At 43.2% G+C, this 19,708-nt stretch overlaps 1 protein-coding gene across 18 annotated transcripts in view; it reads right to left on the bottom strand.

Annotated features, from left to right (window-relative positions):
- Positions 1-19,708, bottom strand: part of PCYT1B (phosphate cytidylyltransferase 1B, choline) — a 148,987-nt gene that overhangs the window by 64,578 nt on the left and 64,701 nt on the right. For 7 of the 18 annotated variants that reach the window (XM_058713661.1, XM_058713657.1, XM_058713659.1 and 4 more), the window contains 2 exons: positions 9,570-9,669; positions 525-641 (listed from right to left, as the gene is read on the bottom strand). In XM_058713661.1, the coding sequence (XP_058569644.1) occupies positions 525-641; positions 9,570-9,669 (217 nt within the window). Of the gene's footprint in view, positions 1-524; positions 642-9,569; positions 9,670-14,942; positions 15,030-19,708 lie in introns of all 18 variants that reach the window. The other 11 variants (XM_058713662.1, XM_058713664.1, XM_058713660.1 and 8 more) reach the window with 2 other exon arrangements.

Raw genomic sequence — 19,708 nt, forward strand, 5'->3', positions numbered from 1 at the left:
AATCTCCATTTCTTTAACACACTGTATGTAAATGCCATTAATTGGGGTTGTTGTAAGCAACAACCATTAGCTCAACATCATCCCAAAACCTGTGGGCCATACAAAGGAAACAGACAATGACCTTGTTTACCCTTAATCATTCTTAAGCCCCAGCTCTCTATGCTTTGAAATCAGAATAATATTGCTTTTCTCCTAGCCCTCTAGAAAATTTTAGAAACAGAAATTGGTTCATGCGTCAATCATGAGAAGAAAGGCATTAGTGGAAAACATGAAGCCGTTGCACATGATGGTGTTATTTGTCTGTCCCTCTCTGGGAATCAGTGGTGTATAATCCCATGAAGTAATTTCCCCTATGGCTTTTTAAACATCCGTTTAAATTTCAGGCAGCAAACAAGTGAGCCAGTATTGGCTGAATTGGGAGTAATAACAATGTGAGATTTTAATAATGAAACTCTGAAAGGGGTCCTTTTCAGGGAGCACATTATAAAGGAATTTTCTAGACAAAGAGAAAAAGCAAATCTTACCTCCAACCAACAAGTAGCTGTTGGGAAACAGTGTTTTTGCTTGCATAAGTGCCCTTGCGTGACCTGAGTGGAAGAGGTCAAATATTCCATCGGCATAAACTCTGACAGGCCTGTCAACTGTGGGAGAAAGAAAGTATCATCAACAGAACTTCAGAGTGAGGAAGCCCAGTTACCTGATTCTTCCAACATCAGTTGAGCACTGTAAGAAAGTTTACGTGGATAAAACACAAGGTCTGTGTACCATCAGTCTCTTATTGGTGCACGCAATTACTTCATTCTTGAGTCTGGCAGCGCTGAGTGAGGGCTCCCAAGACCTGTGCCCAAAGGCAGTGTTGTGCAGGGGTCTGCTCATTCTGCTTAGAGAGACTGGTGTGCATCTTTCCTCCCAACTCCAAGTCACTTTGGCAGCCCGAAATCAGCTGGGGTAGTATTTACACCACAGAAATTGGCGAATGCTACAAATCTGGGTGTATTTCCCTCCGGAGGGCCAACCGTTCAACATTTACCAGCATACCCTGCACAAAGGTCACTACCTAACCTCTCTGGCATCATAAGGGATGGGGGCAGGGCGTGTGCCCCAAAGACAGAAGAATCAGGGTGCAAAAGTTACATGTGGGGGTGGTCCTCAGGGTTGCCAGCCAGCGACCAACACTACAGTCCCTCTGAGGGAGAAAGGTCAAGAGTGAAGTGGCCTCAAGAGATATTCTCACTGTGGCATATGGTATTCTGGGAGGAGCCATTCCATGATGAAGAGGGACACACTTTATCACAGCTCCTGGGAGCCAGGAGACTGTACCAGAAACTACAGGATGACACTTGGCTGAGAAAGCCCAAAGACCCACCCCCTCAAGTAAGATGGAGACACAGTGGGGAGAGGGGTTGAGTGACAACTTTTATCCATTCTGAACTCTCAACAAAGGAACTACAAAGTGAAAATATGGCAAACTACAAGCTAAATATGGCAAACTGAACATATACACATTTATCTCTACTTCTTCCCAAATACAAGAATTACAGAGAAAGATTTGAAAAGGTACAATCCCCGCCCCCCAAAAAAATTGTAAAAAATTAAAAGGTTTAATTCCCCAAGGGCAGAGGAAACAACAAAGGCAATGACAGTAGATGAGAGAAGTCCACAACATTTTGGCAAGTTGATTGTCAAATGCTTAGTGTCTAAAGGAAATAAGAATCAGGGTTAGGGCAGGTAGGGAAAGGGACTGTTGAGTTGTTAGGCTTATAAAAAAAACCTACGAGTCCTACTGATTTTTAAAACTACCTACATGTATTCTAATGATGTTGTAAAAATAAATTAAAAAAAAAAAAAGAAATCATCAATGCAAACTTCTGTTGAATGATCTGTAAGACAGATTTAAAATTGTGATGATTTCTTGATGTAGTATAACCTCATTAATTTGGAATATAAATTAAAAGGAATGTTCCATTAATAGATTCAGATGGTACAATGTTTCTAATAAATTAAATTTCTCTAATAAAAAAAACTCAAGAGACTTTATGTCAGATAGGGAATTGCAATTATTCCCAATTATACACCATCTTGAACAAACAGAATTGCCTTCACAGGATTATACCGGATTCTAAATAAGCCATGGTAAATAGAAAATGCTTTGAAATAACAAACTGTCTAATGAGGGATCCTTGGTTTCAATGCTCTTATTCAATTTGAATTCAATTGAGGAAAATTTGTTTTAAGATATAAATCCCAGGGGAAAGCAGATGGCAGTTTTGCAAAACTTTTTGTTATTGATTCAGAGGTGATCAAGATAAATGAATTCAGGAAGCAGGGAGGAAAGAAAAGTAAAGAAAGATGACATAATTACCGAGAGAAAGACCATTTAGTAAATCTTTGAAGAGTATTTGTGGGGTTGATTTCGCAATAAGCTCACTTTTTAAAATTGTAGTGTGTCAGCAATTTCCAGACTGGGAAACCATGTGGGCCCAAAAGAAAAAAAAAAAACAAAAAACACCGCCCCCCCCCCCCAAAACCAATCTCTTCAACAAAGGAGCACTTCAAGAAAAAAAAAAAAAAGACAAAGATGGAAGTGGATGTGCAGATTAGAGATTTAAAACACTTTCCAACATATCGAACGTATGGATATTATTTGGATTTGGGTTCAAAACAACTATAAATAAACGATGACATAAGGTAACTGGAAATTGGAACACTGCTTATTTGGTGATATTAAAGAATTACTGTTATTTTTTAGGTGCGATAATGGTATAGGGGTCATGCTTTGAAAAACTGGGTTTTTAAGACATGTATACAGAAATACTTATGGATGTAATGATAGAAAGCTTAGGACGTTGTTTCAAATAATTCAAGAGGGGGCAGAGGATGCGGGCATGCGGGGGCAAGACCGGCATTGGTGGGTGGGCGTTAGGTATAGATAACAGACACACGAAGGTTCATCATATTGTTCTACTTTTGTGCATGTTTGAAATGCTGTATAATAACTTTTTTATTACAGTGTGGCTTTTTTTAGTTTGTATGCTTATTTGTTTTAATCTTTTGTTTCAGGTTTTTCTGGACATCCTTTTAGGCACTTGTGAATTCTCCAGGGCATTTATGTTGGGAACCACTGGCCTGTGAAGCTGCGGGTTTTGTGATGATCACAAGTGAGAACACAACTATTCCACGGCCATGGTGGAGAGACCTTAGGGTGGATCCCAGGGATCCCTGCCTCCTGGTGTTCATGCCTTTGTGTGATTTCCTCCCTTTGAAATGTGACGGGGACCTGGAAGTTTTCTAACCAGTTGAATATGGCAAACACGATGGATGGCACGCCTATAATTATGTTATCGTAGAGAAGATTCCATACTGCTAGCAGACTCACTCTCTCTTGGTGGCTTTGAAGATGCCAGCTATCATGTTGTGAGAGGGTCACATGGTAAGGAACTGCAGGTGACCTCTAGGAGCTGAAGGTGGCCTCCGGCTTACAACCAGCAAAAAGCTAGATCTTTAGTTTTACCATTGCAGGCAAACAACCCGTGTGAGCTCAGAAGCAGATCTATCACCATCAAGCCTCCAGATGAGAAATGGGCCCTGGGTAACACCTTGAATACAACCTTGTAAGACCCTGAGCGGAAGATTCGGCTAAGCCAGGCTCCCAGCCCACAGAAATTATGACATAATCAATCTGCATTGTTTTAATCCACTAATTCTGTGGCAATATGTTATGCAGCATAGAAAATAAATACAATGGCATCATAAATTTTCTTCCCACAGACTATTAGAAATTTTTACAAGTATTCGAAATAAATTCCTATTAATCCTGAACTGACAGAGTAAAGTCAATCAGATAAATGTGATGTTCTGATAAAATGCCTATCTGTACGCCACAGGCTGATTGCCAAGTTTCAAATAATTTCAATGTAATAAACTACACCCAACACCAAAAGGATGCTGAATATGTGCTTGAGAATCAGGGATGCAAATGATGACCACAGTATAGCACTGTGGGAAAATCTCATCATCTTAACTGCTTGGATCTTATACTCCAAATTTTCTAACTTATTCAGCACTTATACACAAATGAAATGGTTAAGGGGGCTATGCCTGCCTCACATCTCACACCATATATGAAAATTAACTCCAAATGGATCATAGACCTAAATGTATGAGCTAAAGCTGTGAGGCTTCTAGAAGAAAACAGGAGAGAATCTTAGTGAGTATGGGTTTGGCAAAAATTTCTTGAATAGGGCCCTAAAGGACACACCATAAAGCTAAATAAATAAATAAATAAATAAATAAATAAATAAATAAATAAAAAAATTGGGCCTTACTTCAAAACTCACATCTTTACATTTTTACAAAAATACAAAGCGAAGTCATACACTGGAAGAAAATATTTGCAAAATGTATATCTAAGACTTGTGTCTAGAATACAAAAGGACTTCCAAAACTCAATAATGAGACAAATACCTCATTTTAAAAAGGGCAAGAAAATTGAACAGACACTTCACACACACACACACACATATATATGGCAAATAATATATATATGTATATATATACATATATATATATATATATATATATATATATATATATATATGGCAAATAAGCTCATGAAAAGATCTTCAATATCACTGGTTATTGGGGAAATGTAAATTAAAGCTGGAGTGATATACTACTTCATGTCCCTAGAATGGGAAAGAATTTAAAAACACATCAACCATACCGGGGCGCCTGGGTGGCTCAGTCGGTTAAGCATCTGACTTCGGCTCAGGCCACGATCTTGTGGTTTGTGGGTCCAAGTCCCATGTCGGGCTGTGTGCTAACAGCTTGGAACCTAGAGCCTACTTCAGATTCTGTGTCTCCCTCTCTGTCTGCCCCTCCCCTGCTCACTCTCTGTCTCTCTCTCCAAAATAAATAAACATTAAATGATTTTTTAAATAAATAAACACTTTAAAAAATCAAACAAAACTTCATTGCCCTTTCTTCTAACTCATGGTGCCTTCTAGAAAACTACATTCCAATATAAATTTTTTAAAAAGAGATTGGTACTAAACATCTACTAATTATGGTAACTAGTATTGTTTTTGTGTACAACTGATGTGTAAGAAGGGTGGCAGAAAAATTAATCTTTAAAGATCTAATAGTTACATATTTTCTCAAGTTTATGATAGCTTCATATAAACTTTCTAATTTCCTTCTATTTATAGCCCAGCATTTACTGACAGTGATTGATGTTTACTTTCTCAATACATTAAATTTAAATTTTTTAAAAAGTATATTTAAAGAAAAATTAAGTAAATTATAGTACAGGTGCACACAAATAAGGCAAAATTCATTAAGGTAGCTCTTGAAAAATTAATTTGGCAAACTACACACCATGGAAATGGAACAATACAAATCCCCCTTCGAGAGGGAAAATAGGCAATTAGAACTAAACTTCCTTTGAAGAAAAAGGCAGCTCTACTGAAAAGGGACCTATGAAATAATCACTTGGACTTTGTGTGAAGACAGAGGAGAGATTCACGGTCTCCGGGTATGTACGAAACCCTGTAGGTTCACAGTTATACAAACGCACTGGCTGAGCTAAGATCAAAGGTGCCAATCCCCGTTGCTCTAGCGTGTTCCTCCTCTTGTGGCTTCATCACCCTTATGGCCTGACAGACGTCCTCCAGGAGCAAAGGGTGATGAGCAGAGTTTGTCATTGCGACTTTTAGAATGTATACGCCAACCCCTGTTTGGGTACACCTAAGGTCGTGAACCATATTGTAGGCAATTGTATTAAGTCATCAAATAGGGCTAGTGAAGGAGATAAAGACTTCAACTAGAGCTATAATCGTGAAGTACATTATAAACCCCAAATGTGGGTCTGCTTTGTCTTTTTGATGGAACGCTCAAGACAGCACCACAAAAAGGTAATTGCTTACTAGTCTTGAAAATTACCAAACACTCCAAAAAAGCAGTGATGTTCTTCTTACTTTCTTAAAAAGTAGTCAAACAGCAGATTTTTAAAAATTCTCTGAGCTTTTCTACTAACAGTATAATGCTCTCACAATTATATGTGGATAATCTCCCTGTCATTCTCTCCAACCATTACCAACGGGTACTCTTGATCAATGGTTCTTGCAGTGAGGTCCCAGAACAGGCAGCATTAGCAACAGCAGGGAACTTGTTAGAGATGCCAGTTCTCGAGTCCCGCCCCGGACCGACTGAATCAGAAACCTTGCAGGTGAAGTCTGCTTTAACAATGCAGGGGATTCTAAGCAGATAGGAGGACCACTACTCTAATAAAATAGTGGTTATTAGAGTGTGATCTAAGACTAATATGTGCCTTGTGGGTAATCAAAGAGCTAACGTCTCATTGCATTTTAATATGGACGTGAGACGTTCTAAGTAAAGGAATTTCTAACAGAATTGTGTCCCCAGGTGCCCATCAACATCACCGATCCTCTCGGATAACCTCCCAGGGTCATCACCTGAGATAACGGAGAATTTCTCTTCTACGACTAAGAGTTCGCCTTTGCTCCATCTCACGCCTCCTGTGGTGACCCATGTTCCACAGAGCCCGGGCCAGAGCCATTTCAAAATACACCACCGTCTTATCCTAGCTTGGTTCTCCAGGTTTCAACTGCTTGGCAGTTAGACAATGTACAGATGCCCAGTCTCACCCAATCAGCTTGAGGCTGGTTCAGAGCATCACACCCAACTGTCTGATTTTATATCCAGAGGGCAAGTTCCTTCTCCTGTCCCAAACTCCCATCCCTTCGCTCAGTCACTCACAAAATATTTACTGAGCACACAGTATTTGACAAGAATGTCTCTAGGTGCTGGCGAAACAGCAGTGAGCAAGGCAGACAGTCCTGCCACTACAGAAGCTCACAGACTGTTTGACACACCTTCCACCCTCCGATGCAAAGCCTGTGTTTTCACGGAGCTCCCCCGTCTGCTGTGGCCCGTGCCCCACCGGGCTGCCCGTTATGGTAAACATAGCACAGATTTAAGGTAAAAGAGACTTGGGGGTGAATCCGAGCTCCACCCGGTCAGCTGGGACACTTGACAAGTTACTTTTCCATTCTCCAAGTTCTCAAGAAAGGACACGGTACTACCCACCTGCCAGTTTGTGCCAAGACCCAATGAGATCGAGTATAGTGCACAGCACCTACCAGATATAAAGCAAGTTCTACTTTCCTTTCCTAGAGAAGTACATCCTCTTCTTCTGTGGCCTGAAGCTCAGCCTTTAACTTAACCTTTCATAACCACCTGGACTTCCATGGCAGCTTTTGGATTTATTGCTTGGATCAGCATTTCTCAGTGTATGGTCTGTAGACCACCAAGTTCACCACCACCCGGCTATTAGTTAAAAAATGCAGGCGTCTGGGCCCCAGCCCAGATTCAAGGGTAAGGGAGAGTGAGCAGGAAATCTGCCTCTTGAACAAACTTACCAGGTGGCTGTTTGCATGCGTAAGTCCGGGAACCCCTGGTTTAGCTGCTCTGAGCTACCTCCCCAAGCCTCTTCTTGCCTTTCTCAAAGCTTATTAACTTTGCTTGTCCTCCTCCTCACCTCACTGTCTTGAAGCTATTCTTCGAAGGAAGCAGGGTGTCACGACCGAGATCAAGCTGGAACACCCACGGTTTGAGGTCAAATCCCAGCTTAACTACCCACCCGCGGTTCTCAAGTGGGTCCCCCTGCAGCAGCAGCACCTGGGAACTTGTTTAGAGAGGCAAGTGTTTAAGCCCCGCCCCATTGGGACTCCATCAGAAACTCTGGGGGCGAGGCCCAGCCATCTGGTTTAGTAAGCCCTCCAGGTGATTCCCAGGCACGTCCAGTGGAGGACCACTGCCGTTTGTTGGCCGTGCGAGATTCATGGTTTGTCTATAGCCTTCATTTCCTCAACTGGGAAATTCTGTAAGTACTAACCCATAGAGGGGTGAGGGTCAAATGACAATGATATATCCAAAGAACTTGGTAAGAGTAAGCACCTAATAACTGCCCATTCTTATTACTATTGTTAAGCAAACCGTCCTTTGTCCCATGGATTCTATTAACTTGTTTGGTTTTTGCCATGGTGAGTGGAAACCATCGAGTTATGCCGTCTTCAGTGTCCCGGGGCTGACCTGCTCAGCTAGTCTTTTTTTTCACTCCATCCCCATCAGCTGTAACGCCACTCATTTATTCCCACACAGCGCTCTACCTCTGTGCCTTCACTACTCCTGTTCCACTTGCCTGGAGTACCCTTCCACTTGCTGCCCAACTTGTCCCAATCTTCTCCCACAACAATCAGCTCAGGTCAGCTACGAGGTCTTGCCTGACTGCTCCAGGCCAAATGAATCTGTCCTTCCTAAAACTTTCAGTAATCTGTGTGGCAAGGTTGAGCCCCTGAGCACACGCACGCATGTTATTTGGGGGTTTTATTTCATACCAAGTTGTCTCCTTAACTACGGGTGTACCTCGGGGATATTGCAGGGTCAGTCCCAGACCGCTGCAATAGAGCCAGTATCACAATAAAGCTAGTCAAGTGCATTTTTTGGTTTCTCACTGCATATAAAAGTTATGTTTAGGGGCACCTGGCTGGCTCAGATGGGAGAGCACACGACTCTTGGTCTCAGGGTTGTAAGTTCAAGCTGCACGTTGGGTGTAGAGAGTACTTTTTAAAAAGTTATGTTCACACTATGCTGTAGCCTATTCAGCATGTAATAGCATTGTATCTAAAAAACAATGTATATGCCTAAATTAAAAACAACACTTCATTACTAAAAATGCTAACCATCATCTGAGCCTTCAGTGGGTCACAATCACTGATCACAGATCACCAGAACAAACAAAATAACGAAGAAGTTTGAAATGTTACAAGAATTACCAAAATGTGGCAAAGATACAAAGTGAGCCAATACTGTTGGAAAAATGGCACCGGTCGACTTGTTCGACACCGGGTTACCACCAATCTTCCATTTGTAAAGATCACAGTATCTGCAAAGCACACTCCAGTAACGTGCATTGAGATGAGGCATGCCTGAGCTCTCGGGAAACAGAGATGGTACTTGATAGTTCTTTTTCGATCTCTTCCCTCTCCATCTCTGGTATAAAGGAGTGAACGAATGGACAAACTTCTAGCGCAGAGCCCCGGCTCTTTAATTTAGGGCACACCTGGAGAAACTTTTGACGGCACAGACTTGTGAACACGGTGATAATTATAATAGCTTAGGTTTGTAGAAGGCTTCACGGTTTAAAAACTGCTCTGGTGTTTTTCACCAAATCTTGTCATCCTCAAAACCTTGTGAAGCAGGCAGGTATCACTGACCCTGTTTGCACCTGAAGACACAGGTGCAAGACCGTTCTCATGACTTGCACAAGGCGGTCGAACTGGTAAATGGCAAAGCTGGGGCTCCACCCGTGCTGTATCTCTGGTTGGTCTAGTTTATCAGTGTAGATGCTCCTCTTTCTGCACTGTGCTATAAATCTCTGAATTCAACTCTCCGATCAAAAGCGAGTGCTACTCAAATAACGATGGGCCTCTCTGCTACTTTAAATGTCAGGACAGGGCCCACTCGGAGAACAAGAAGTCCAGCCTCACCTGGTGTTCCTAAGCGGGCCTGAGCAATGGTCAGTTTTTCATGGGGTGCTTGGCATTGGCAGCTGGTTTCATCTGCAAATGGGGCAGGTGCAGTCAGGGTCTAGAAGGGAAAAAGAGAAAGGGAATATAGTCTGACAAACTTTCCTTTGGCACTAACTTCCCCTAAAGTCTTATTTCTGTTGGCTACACAAGTACAGTTAAGAAGAACATACCTACTGAGTCTTTCAGAGAAATACTTTGCTGTGAGAAATAAAAACAGGGACATTGTCACTGGAACTTTTTTTTTTTTTTTTTTTTGACTGATGCTCGGAAATAATGGGAGTGCCTCACGTCTACTACGTGCCAGGTACCAGGGGAGATACTCTCAACAGGTTCTCTCTTCTGGGCCCCACAAGAGCCTGTGATGGCTAGATTCTTCTTTCCTTCTATAATATAGGATAATAGCATCTCTAGTTCACAGAAAAGGCAACTGAGGCCCAACAGGATTACAAAATCTGCTAAGTCACGCCCTTGGAGAGTCATGCTGGGCTGTGAACATTTCACAACCCCGCAGGGCAGACTGTACGGGTTTCAACTTACCCACACCCTGGGGCACCCGGCTGGAAGAAATGCCATACTCAGAAGTGTGGCAGACATCGCCTGTATTTCACACACACCGGCCTGGCCAATCACAAACTCTGACGTCACTTCAGTGCAAAGGCCAGAGCCGTTATCCGTGCCCCGGGAGGGCCTAAAAGCACAGCCTTTCTGGCGAGCTGCAGAGAAGTGCCCGGTGGTAGCTCCGATAGCCACCAACAGCTGGAGGCCCCGCCCCAGGCAGCTTGGGCTGGGGCTCTGGGGAGCTGGGGAGCGCTGAGAGAGAGACGTAGTCACTTGGAAGCCTGCCCAGGAAGTGGCTCTGCATCTTTTAGTCAGCCTCTTAAAATGAAAACCTCACTCTCTCCAGAGGAAGACAAAGGGAGTGGTATTTTTGTAAACAGGGCAAATGCAATCGAGAGTTGTCCATAGCCTCTGAGCTATGTCATCATCATGGTCATCACTGTATCATCTCTGGTATTTTTATTTTTTTTTATTTTTATTTTTTTATTTTTATTTTTTTAAATTTTTTTTTTCAACGTTTTTTATTTATTTTTGGGACAGAGAGAAACAGAGCATGAACGGGGGAGGGGCAGAGAGAGAGGGAGACACAGAATCGGAAACAGGCTCCAGGCTCCGAGCCATCAGCCCAGAGCCTGACACGGGGCTCGAACCCACGGACCGCGAGATCGTGACCTGGCTGAAGTCGGACGCTTAACCGACTGCGCCACCCAGGCGCCCCTCTGGTATTTTTAAAGCTGAAGGTGACTAGTCACTGTACACATTACTCACATTGTCGCATGAGTTAATTGCTTCTTAGGTATACGCAGGTATTCCCTAACTTGGGGAGACCATATGATCCATATGTTTTTTTTTAAATTTTTTTTAATGTTTTTATTTATTTTTGACAGAGACAGAGCATAAGTGGGGGAGGGGCAGAGAGAGAGACACACACACAGAATCCGAAGCAGGCTCCAGGCTCTGAGCTGTCAGCACAGAGCCCGACATGGGGCTGGAACTCACAGACCGCGAGATCGTGACCTGGCTGAAGTCGGACGCTTAACCGACTGCGCCACCCAGGCGCCCCTGATCCATGTGTTTACAGAGGGGCCATGACCCATTTCTGCCATTCATTTATTCATCCACTCATTCATCAGTCATTCATTCACTCATTCAAATATAAGTCAGGTACGATCTTAGAACTGGAGATACAAGTAGGGGGAAGACCGGTTCCTGTCCTGGAAGAGCCTAGTCCTCCTCTGCACTGCCAAGAAGCAATCCTTGTCCCACGCCCCTCCCTCTCCCCATTGTAGCACCTTCCGCCCTGGAAGCTGGAGTTCTGCCCCAGACTTGTTTGGATACCTTCCAGTTGTCTGAGACTTTCTTAACCCCCACCTCCCCGCACACAGCTCTGAAAGCAAACCAAGACTAGTGACATGTCTTCAGGAACCCTGGGTCCATTGTTCGTTCTGTTTCAGATACGGTAAGGTCCACGGTGGGCCAGAGCAGTGTTTGTAATGTAGCAAGGGGTACAGTGATCAGAGCAGAGGCCACAAACAGAGCAAAGGCCACAGAATCCCCACGCCAGCACTCGCGGGCTATGTATTCTAATTTGGCTCTTCTGGTTGAAAGGAACAGACACTCGTTCAAACCAGTTCAAGAAATGAAGGAATGGGGCACCTGGGTGGCTGAGTCGGTTAAGCGTCCAACTTCGGCTCAAGTCACGATCTCGTGGTCTGTGAGTTTGAGCCCCACGTCGGGCTCTGTGCTGACAGCCTGGAGCCTGGAGCCTGCTTCGGATTCTGTGTCTCCCTCTCTCTCTCTGCCCCTCCCCTGCTCATACTCTGTCTCTCTCTCAAAAATAAATAAACGTTAAAAAACTTTAAAGAGGTGAAGGACTACTTTAAGGCTATCCCGGCACAGAAAGTACTGGGAAAAAGGTAGGCAAGGTGCAGTGTCTGGCCCCACAGTGCTCTGCACCCACCTGGCTGGTTCTCTGCACGTGACTCTTTCTCTCCCACTCCCATTTACTCTGTATCCTTCCACTACGGTCAAGTCTCTGCTCACCTGTACTCCCCCGTAACTGGCAGCTCACGTGTGACAATTGGCTTCCCTTCCCAATACCCCTTCATTAACTTCTTATAGAGTCTTTCAGCCTCAGTTCCAACCCACCTGCTGCTTCTTTCCATGTTTCCCCATTCAAATTCATTTTTTTTAATGTTTATTTTTGAGAGAGAGAGTGTGCATGCCTGCCCAAGCAGGAGAGGGGCAGAGAGAGAGGGAGACAGAGAATCCAGAGCAGGCTCCATGGTCAGTGCAAAGCCTGACGTGGGACTGGAACCTACGAATCATGAGATCATGACCTGAGCCAAAGTCGGACGCTCAACCGACTCGGCCATCCAGACACCCCTTCCCATTCAAATTCCTAAAGGAGAATCAGAATGGCCTAGCTCATCTTTGCAGAGCAGGCCACAACCAGGATAGGCTGGCATTGAATCAGACACCCACCTGGGGCCCGCAGGCTGCGGCTGGTCAAGGGACTAGGAACGGAGAGGGAGGTGATGGGGTGGCCTGTCATGCCCCTTTAGCAGGCGCTGTCTTTAGGACAAGAAATGCATTGGACTTTGTGTACTTTTAAAAAGACATTCCTTAACTTGTTGAAGCTCAGTTTTATCTGTAAAATGGGTAACTATCTCTCAGGGTTGTTATGCGCCATAGAAATAATGTATATAAAGTATCTGGTACCCAATAAACTGTGGCAATTATTATTACTATTAGCGTTCATTATTACATATCATAATATATAATACTACATATTATAATAATAGATAACGGACTTCCCCCTAGAAACAAAGCAAACTGACCCATGAATGAACTTTTAGGATACAACCTAAATAGCTAAATGGATTAGCTTTTATTAATGAGTCATTAACCTTTAATAGATGTGGACAGTGAATCTTCTTCACATGATCTGAAATAAATTACTATTTGGAGATCCTTCATGTGCCAGTCGCAAAGCTTATTAAAAAGATAAGGTGTTCCTCCTCACGCCAGTGAGAGTGGCTAAAATGAACAAATCAGGAGACTATAGATGCTGGCGAGGATGTGGAGAAACGGGGACCCTCTTGCACTGTTGGTGGGAATGCAAACTGGTGCAGCTGCTCTGGAAAACAGTGTGGAGGTTCCTCAAAAAATTAAAAACAGACCTACCCTATGACCCAGCAATAGCACTGCTAGCAATTTACCCAAGGGATACAGGAGTGCTGAGGCATAGGAGCACTTGTACCCCAATGTTTAGAGCAGCACTTTCAACAGTAGCCAAATTATGGAAAGATCCTAACTGTCCATCAACTGAGGAATGGATAAAGGCATTGTGGTTTATATACACAATGGAATACTACGTGGCAATGAGAAAGAATGAAATCTGGCCTTTTGTAGCAACGTGGATGGAACTGGAGAGTGTTAGGCTAAGTGAAGTAAGTTACACAGGGAAAGACAGACACCATATGTTTTCACTCTTATATGGATCCTGAGAAACTTAACAGAAGACCATGGGGGAGGGGAAGGAAAAAAAAAGAGGTTAGAGAGGGAGGGAGGCAAACCATAAGAGACTCTTAAAAACTGACAATAAACTGAGGGTTGATGGGGGTGGGAGGGAGGGGAGGGTGGGTGATGGCTATTGAGGAGGGCACCTGTTGGGATGAGCCCTGGGTGTTGTATGGAAACCAATTTGACAATAAATTTCATATTTAAAAAAAAAAGATAAGGTGTTCCCATTTTCCAAGAAAGGTGTGTTCTAGAAGGTGTGAAATCTGGTAATTAAAGAGACAGAGAAAGCTGTAAATCAAGGATAGTTACTCAAAGTTGGAGAAACAGGTTCCAATGCACCCTGTATTGTCTTCTTAATTGAGTGCATACACAGAGCCATGTAATCATCCACACACTAAGAATTGTGGCCTAAAAGTAGGAAGAAGAGAGAAGCAAGGAAATGGAAGGCAGACGGAGTTCCTCAGTGAGCTTGGGTGTGCCTGTGTGCACATGCGTACATGTGTGTGCATCAGTTGACATGGAGAAAGGGTATTTCTTAGTATGTGCAAGGCACCGTGCTGGAAACAGGGAGAATGCAAAAATTATTGAGCCACAGCTTTGTTGTGAACACTGCCAGAACACTGCCTTCCAAAGTGAGGTAGATTACCCCCTAGGTTTAGAGTCAAGCTCTACATTCAGGAAGATGTTGATTAAGGCCCAGCAGCCCTGTGACTTCAGCCAATATTGTTTCAGCCCAAACACCCCAGGATTCCTTCTTCTCTGAGCCAGAATAAATCATTTGATTTCTAAGGAATTTTAAACTACATGGGTTCTGTCTCCTCCAACTACAAGGGACAGACCAACCACAGGAAAATGGGACCAAGTTAACAAGAGGCTCCCAAGAGAGGCAGGGACTGGTCCAACCTGGACTCCAAGCTATACATATACTTACAGCCTGCAGAGGACCCAGGCCCCCAACTATTCCTTACCATTTGGCAGACCTAGAGTGTTTCTAGGGATCCTCTGGTTTAGGTCCTAAGAAAGTCCTAAAACTGAGGCTCAATAATGTAACATAATAGCTCAATCTTTGAGTGCCTACAGAGTGCCATGTAACCATTTACACACTAAGCACTTTAAACGTATCAGCTCATTTAATTTTACAAGTCTGAGATAGAGGCTGTCTCCACTCAAATAAACAGAACATGTCTTCAACAGTGACACCAAATAGCAGCAGGAAGCAGCAGTGTTATGTCCCTTAGACTCCGTTACCTTTCTGGCTCCCTTTGAACTGAGGAAACTTTCTGGATTCTTAGGCCATTCGGATAGAGGGGCCTCAAAAAGGACACAATGGACTGCCTGGTAATTAAAGAAGAGGGGGGAAAATGATTAATTGAAAAATAAAAGGACATGACCCTATTTTTCACCCAGACTTGGTGTGGTAGGTCACATGACTGAGAATTGGTTACTGGCAAGCTGCGGCTTAGACCCCACATCAGCCAGATCACATTGTTGAATGTTTACTAACACCTGCTATGTATTTCATATGATGCTAGACGTTTGGAGAGTGCGTAAATAGGAGAGAAATAAGGAAGGACGGACCAGAATTGGCTCTGGGGCAGCAATCCTCAAAGGTGAAGCATGGCGCTTTTAGAATGGGAGGAGGTTTTAGTCTGATAAGGCATATTCAGTTTTCACTAATTTAATATGTGGGGGGAAAACCCTGCCCTTTTCAACATACAAATTTTAGAAATTAAGCCTCTGAACTGGTAGAGATCATCAGAGGATAGACCGTGCCCCCCTAGGTAGCCACATTCCAAATTCAGGGCTGGAAGTCACATGAAATTTTTATGTTTAGCAGGAAAGATGGAGGGTATTAAAGGGTTAAAGAGGGCTGGCCCCAAACCCCGGACCTCCTATGTGCAAGGACCTTGCCAGACCACAGACTTGGAGCAAGACTGCAATTAAACTTCTTTCTACCTAATTTAGGATTTCAGAACACCGAGTTATTGCATGTGAATACGTTGCCCATTTGTCATATAGGTTCTGGTTATATAAACTGTACTGTATCATACCAAAGCCATATTCCCATAATGCTTTTTCTACATTTTTTTTTAACATTTACTTATTTATTCTGAGAGGGAGAGAGAGTGTGGGAGGGACAGAGAGAGAGGGATAGAATCCCAAGCAGGTTCCACACTGTCAGTGCAGAGCCTGATGCGGGGCTCAAACTCAAGAACCGTGAGATCATGACCCTAGCCAAAACCAAGAGTTGGCCCTTAACCAACTGAGCCACCCAAGAGCCCCTCCCGTCATGCTTTTTAAAGGGAAAGACTTTAGATGTTGGACATTTCATTTGCAAAATGCGTTCAATTAGTCATTGTCAAATATTTACTTAAAAGCTATTAGACTTTACATGGGGCACCTGGCCGGCTCAGTCAGAAAAGAATGCAACTCCTGGTCTCAGAGTCATGAGTTCAAACCCCACATTAGATGTCGAGATCGCTTAAAATAAATAATTATTTTTTTTTAATTGGACGTTACATAAAGTATACAATGCAAATGTCAGTTGAATGTAAACAAAGGGCGGGGGATAGAACCGGGACTCCCGCATCAATGACTGACAACTGGATCAATCAGACAGCAAGCTGACACCCATTTTATTTTTTAAACATGGTTTTTAAAAACATTGCTGGTCCTTAAACTAACCTTCAGTATCTTTACCTATTTGATTATCCAATAAAATAATCTACCTCATGAAGCTACTGTAAAGAGTAAATGAAGTGATGTATGTCTAAGTGATATCTTCCTTCTATTTCTGCAGAATCCACTCTCTCCTGCTCTTCTCTATTCCTCTCTGGATGGCTTCCGGTACGGAGTGCACCAATAGGCTACACTGCCTTTCTGCTTCAAATTGAGCTGGATCCATGACAAGTAAGCCAAACCCCAGAGGGCAGGGCAAGAGTGACCTTAGGGTATCTTTCCACCTGGCCTCCTCACTGCTAGGAAGCATGTGTTGTTTCTGTCCTTTTACCGATATGCACAGCTTGTGGTGAGAGGCCCGTCTTCACACAGTGCCCTGCCAAGTTCCGGCGACCACACTCTCCCCTTCCTTCATGCCTAGGAGTGACAAGCCCTAACATTTCCAGGCCTAGGGTGCATACTATCCCTTGAGGTTTCCTGAAACGCCCGCACCCTGGTGAATAGTCCCTTTTATTAACCTCTTTTCATATTTCCCGTTTAGAATGAGCCGTCTGTGTCTCGACAGGGCCTTGGCTGATACAGTATATATAAGAGTACGGCTGCCAGGCTCAATAAATGTTCACTAGCAAATGTTGATGAGGCATGTTAGAAGCACAGAGATCGGGGCGCCTGGGTGGCGCAGTCGGTTAAGCGGCCGACTTCAGCTCAGGTCACGATCTCGCGGTCCGTGAGTTCGAGCCCCGCGTCGGGCTCTGTGCTGACGGCTCGGAGCCTGGAGCCTGTTTCCGATTCTGTGTCTCCCTCTCTCTCTGCCCCTCCCCCGTTCATGCTCTGTCTCTCTCTGTCCCAAAAATAAATTAAAAACGTTGGAAAAAAAAATTAGAAGCACAGAGACCAATTGAAAAGTGAATTACCCATAGTTAATAAAGTCATAACCATCCCAAGAATGTCCTCCAGTAGGAAAGAATCTTATAGCAACGTTACAACTTGTTCACCAGGATACACGAAAGAGATAAGAACAGGACCTCAGAAACAAATCGACTTTTCCCAGGCAGCCCTTTTGACTCAGGACTCCCCAGCTTTCGAAGTGCAAATTCAGAATTAGGAAAACACATCACAAAATCTCAGTCCTCAGTCTCATTCTGTTAGGTTTGTGTTTGCCAGTTGAACATAGTTTTTAAGGCATGATTTTATTTGGGATCGAATTATGTTAGTCTTTTGAAGACAGGGAAGAAACGGTAGATTTTACACTGGACTGTAGGCCCAACATATGTAAATCCCTGGATTCTTGGACTCTGTCTGTGATTATGCAGAGGCTCAGCCCAGGCAGCTGCTGCAGAGGCTTGACAGATGCCAGTGGAGTGGAGACAAAGGAGGCCTAGCACACCGCTCGGCACCAAGAAAGACCTGTTTTTCATTTAGCTAAGTATGGTATGCACATATTATGAAGTAATAGGCAACATTGAAAACAGTGACACAGATATGTATGTACAGACCAGGAACAAGTTTTAGGACATTCTGCTAAATGCAAAAAGCAAGTGACAGAGACAGAAGTATAATATGTACACATGTTGTATAGTATGATATCGTATGCTTAAAGAGAGAGAAAAATAGCTAATTGTAGAAATAGTTTAGAACTGTGCTGTCCGATGTGGTAGTCATTAGCCACATGTGCCTACTTAATTAAATTCAAATTACATTTCGTGAAATTAATGAGATAAAATTAAAAACTCATTTTGTCGGTCACGTTAGCCACATTTTAAGTGCTTGATAACCAAATGTGGCTAGTGGCTGCTACAGTATTAGCATAGATATAGAACATTCCTATTATCACAGAAAGTTCTCTTGGACAGCACTGGCCAAGAAGGATGGATATACAACAAATTATTAACTGGGGGAAGAAGACCACATGGGCAGAAGAGATGAAAGGATGTTTTTACTGTTTACTCCATTTGTGTCTGTTATTTTATTTTTACATGAGAACACACTTATACAATTCATCTTATTTTATTTATTTTTATTTTTTTAAAACATTTCTTTATTTTTGAGAGTGAGAGAGACAGAGCGTGAGTGGGGAAGGGGCAGAGAGAGAGGGAGACACAGAATCCGAAGCAGGCTGCAGGCTCTGAGCTGTCGGCACAGAGCCCCATGCAGGGCTTGAACTCATGGACCACGAGATCATGACCTGAGCCGAAGTAGGATGCTCAACCGACTGAGCCACCCAGGGCCCACTATCTTATTTTATTCTTAAAGTTTGTTTATTTATTTTGAGGGAGAGAGGGAGAAAGAGAATCCCAAGCAGGCTCCGCACTGTCAGTGCAGAGCCCTATGCAGGGCTTGAACTCAAGAACCGTAAGATCATGACCTGAGCCAAAACCCAGAGTCGGACACTTAACCAACTGAGCCACTCAGGCACCCCACAATTTATCTAATTTTAAAATAAATTTAAAGAAATATCCCCTATCTTGGGAATTCAGAGATGCAGGAAATCTAATCCAGGATCAGGTGTTCCAAATGTCGAGGGGAAAAGGAGTCTGACAGGAAAAGAGGAGTACTTTTAAAAATAACAACTATTAGGGGCACCTGGGTGGCTCAGTCGGTTAAACATCTGACTTCGGCTCAGGTCGTGATCTCACAGTTTGTGAGTTCAAGCCCCATGTCAGGCTCTGTGCTGACAGCTCAGAGCCTGGAGCCTGCTTCAGATTCTGTATCTGCCTCTCTCTCTGCCCCTCCCCCACTCACACACTGTCCCTCTCTCTCTCTCTCTCAAAAAAAAATAACAACTATTATTTATAAACTAACTGCTAAATGATATTATTCTCAGGTATATGGAACATTTAAAATTTGAGCTTTTAAAAACAATTTAAGTTATCTTCATACTATCTACTCTCTATTCACTTTTCCAACATCCAGCAAATACTACTTGAGGGCTTGCTGTGTGCCAGGCACTGGTTTTAGGTTCTAAGGATATATCAGGAAAAAAACAAAAACAAAACCAAAAAGATCCTGTCTTTGTGATCCTTAAAGATAATAAACAACAACAACAACAAAAAAGAATGTGAAATGCATAGTATGTTAAAAGGTGATAGTGCTTAGAAAAAAATAAAGGCAAGGAAGGGGGATAAAGAATGCACAGGGTTTACCTGTAAATAGGATAGCCAAGGGAGCTGATATATGTATCAGTATATAAAGGATCGATTGAGCCATGTGGAGAAAGAACTCTCCAGGTAGAGGAAACATCAAGTGCAAAGGCCCTGAGGCAGTAGCATGCCCAGCTTCTTCCAGGAATAACAAGAAGGCCAGTATGCCTGGAGAAGGTGAACAAAAAAAGAAAA

Source organism: Neofelis nebulosa, chromosome X (assembly GCF_028018385.1).
Source record: "Neofelis nebulosa isolate mNeoNeb1 chromosome X, mNeoNeb1.pri, whole genome shotgun sequence".
NCBI classification, from domain to species: domain Eukaryota; kingdom Metazoa; phylum Chordata; class Mammalia; order Carnivora; family Felidae; genus Neofelis; species Neofelis nebulosa.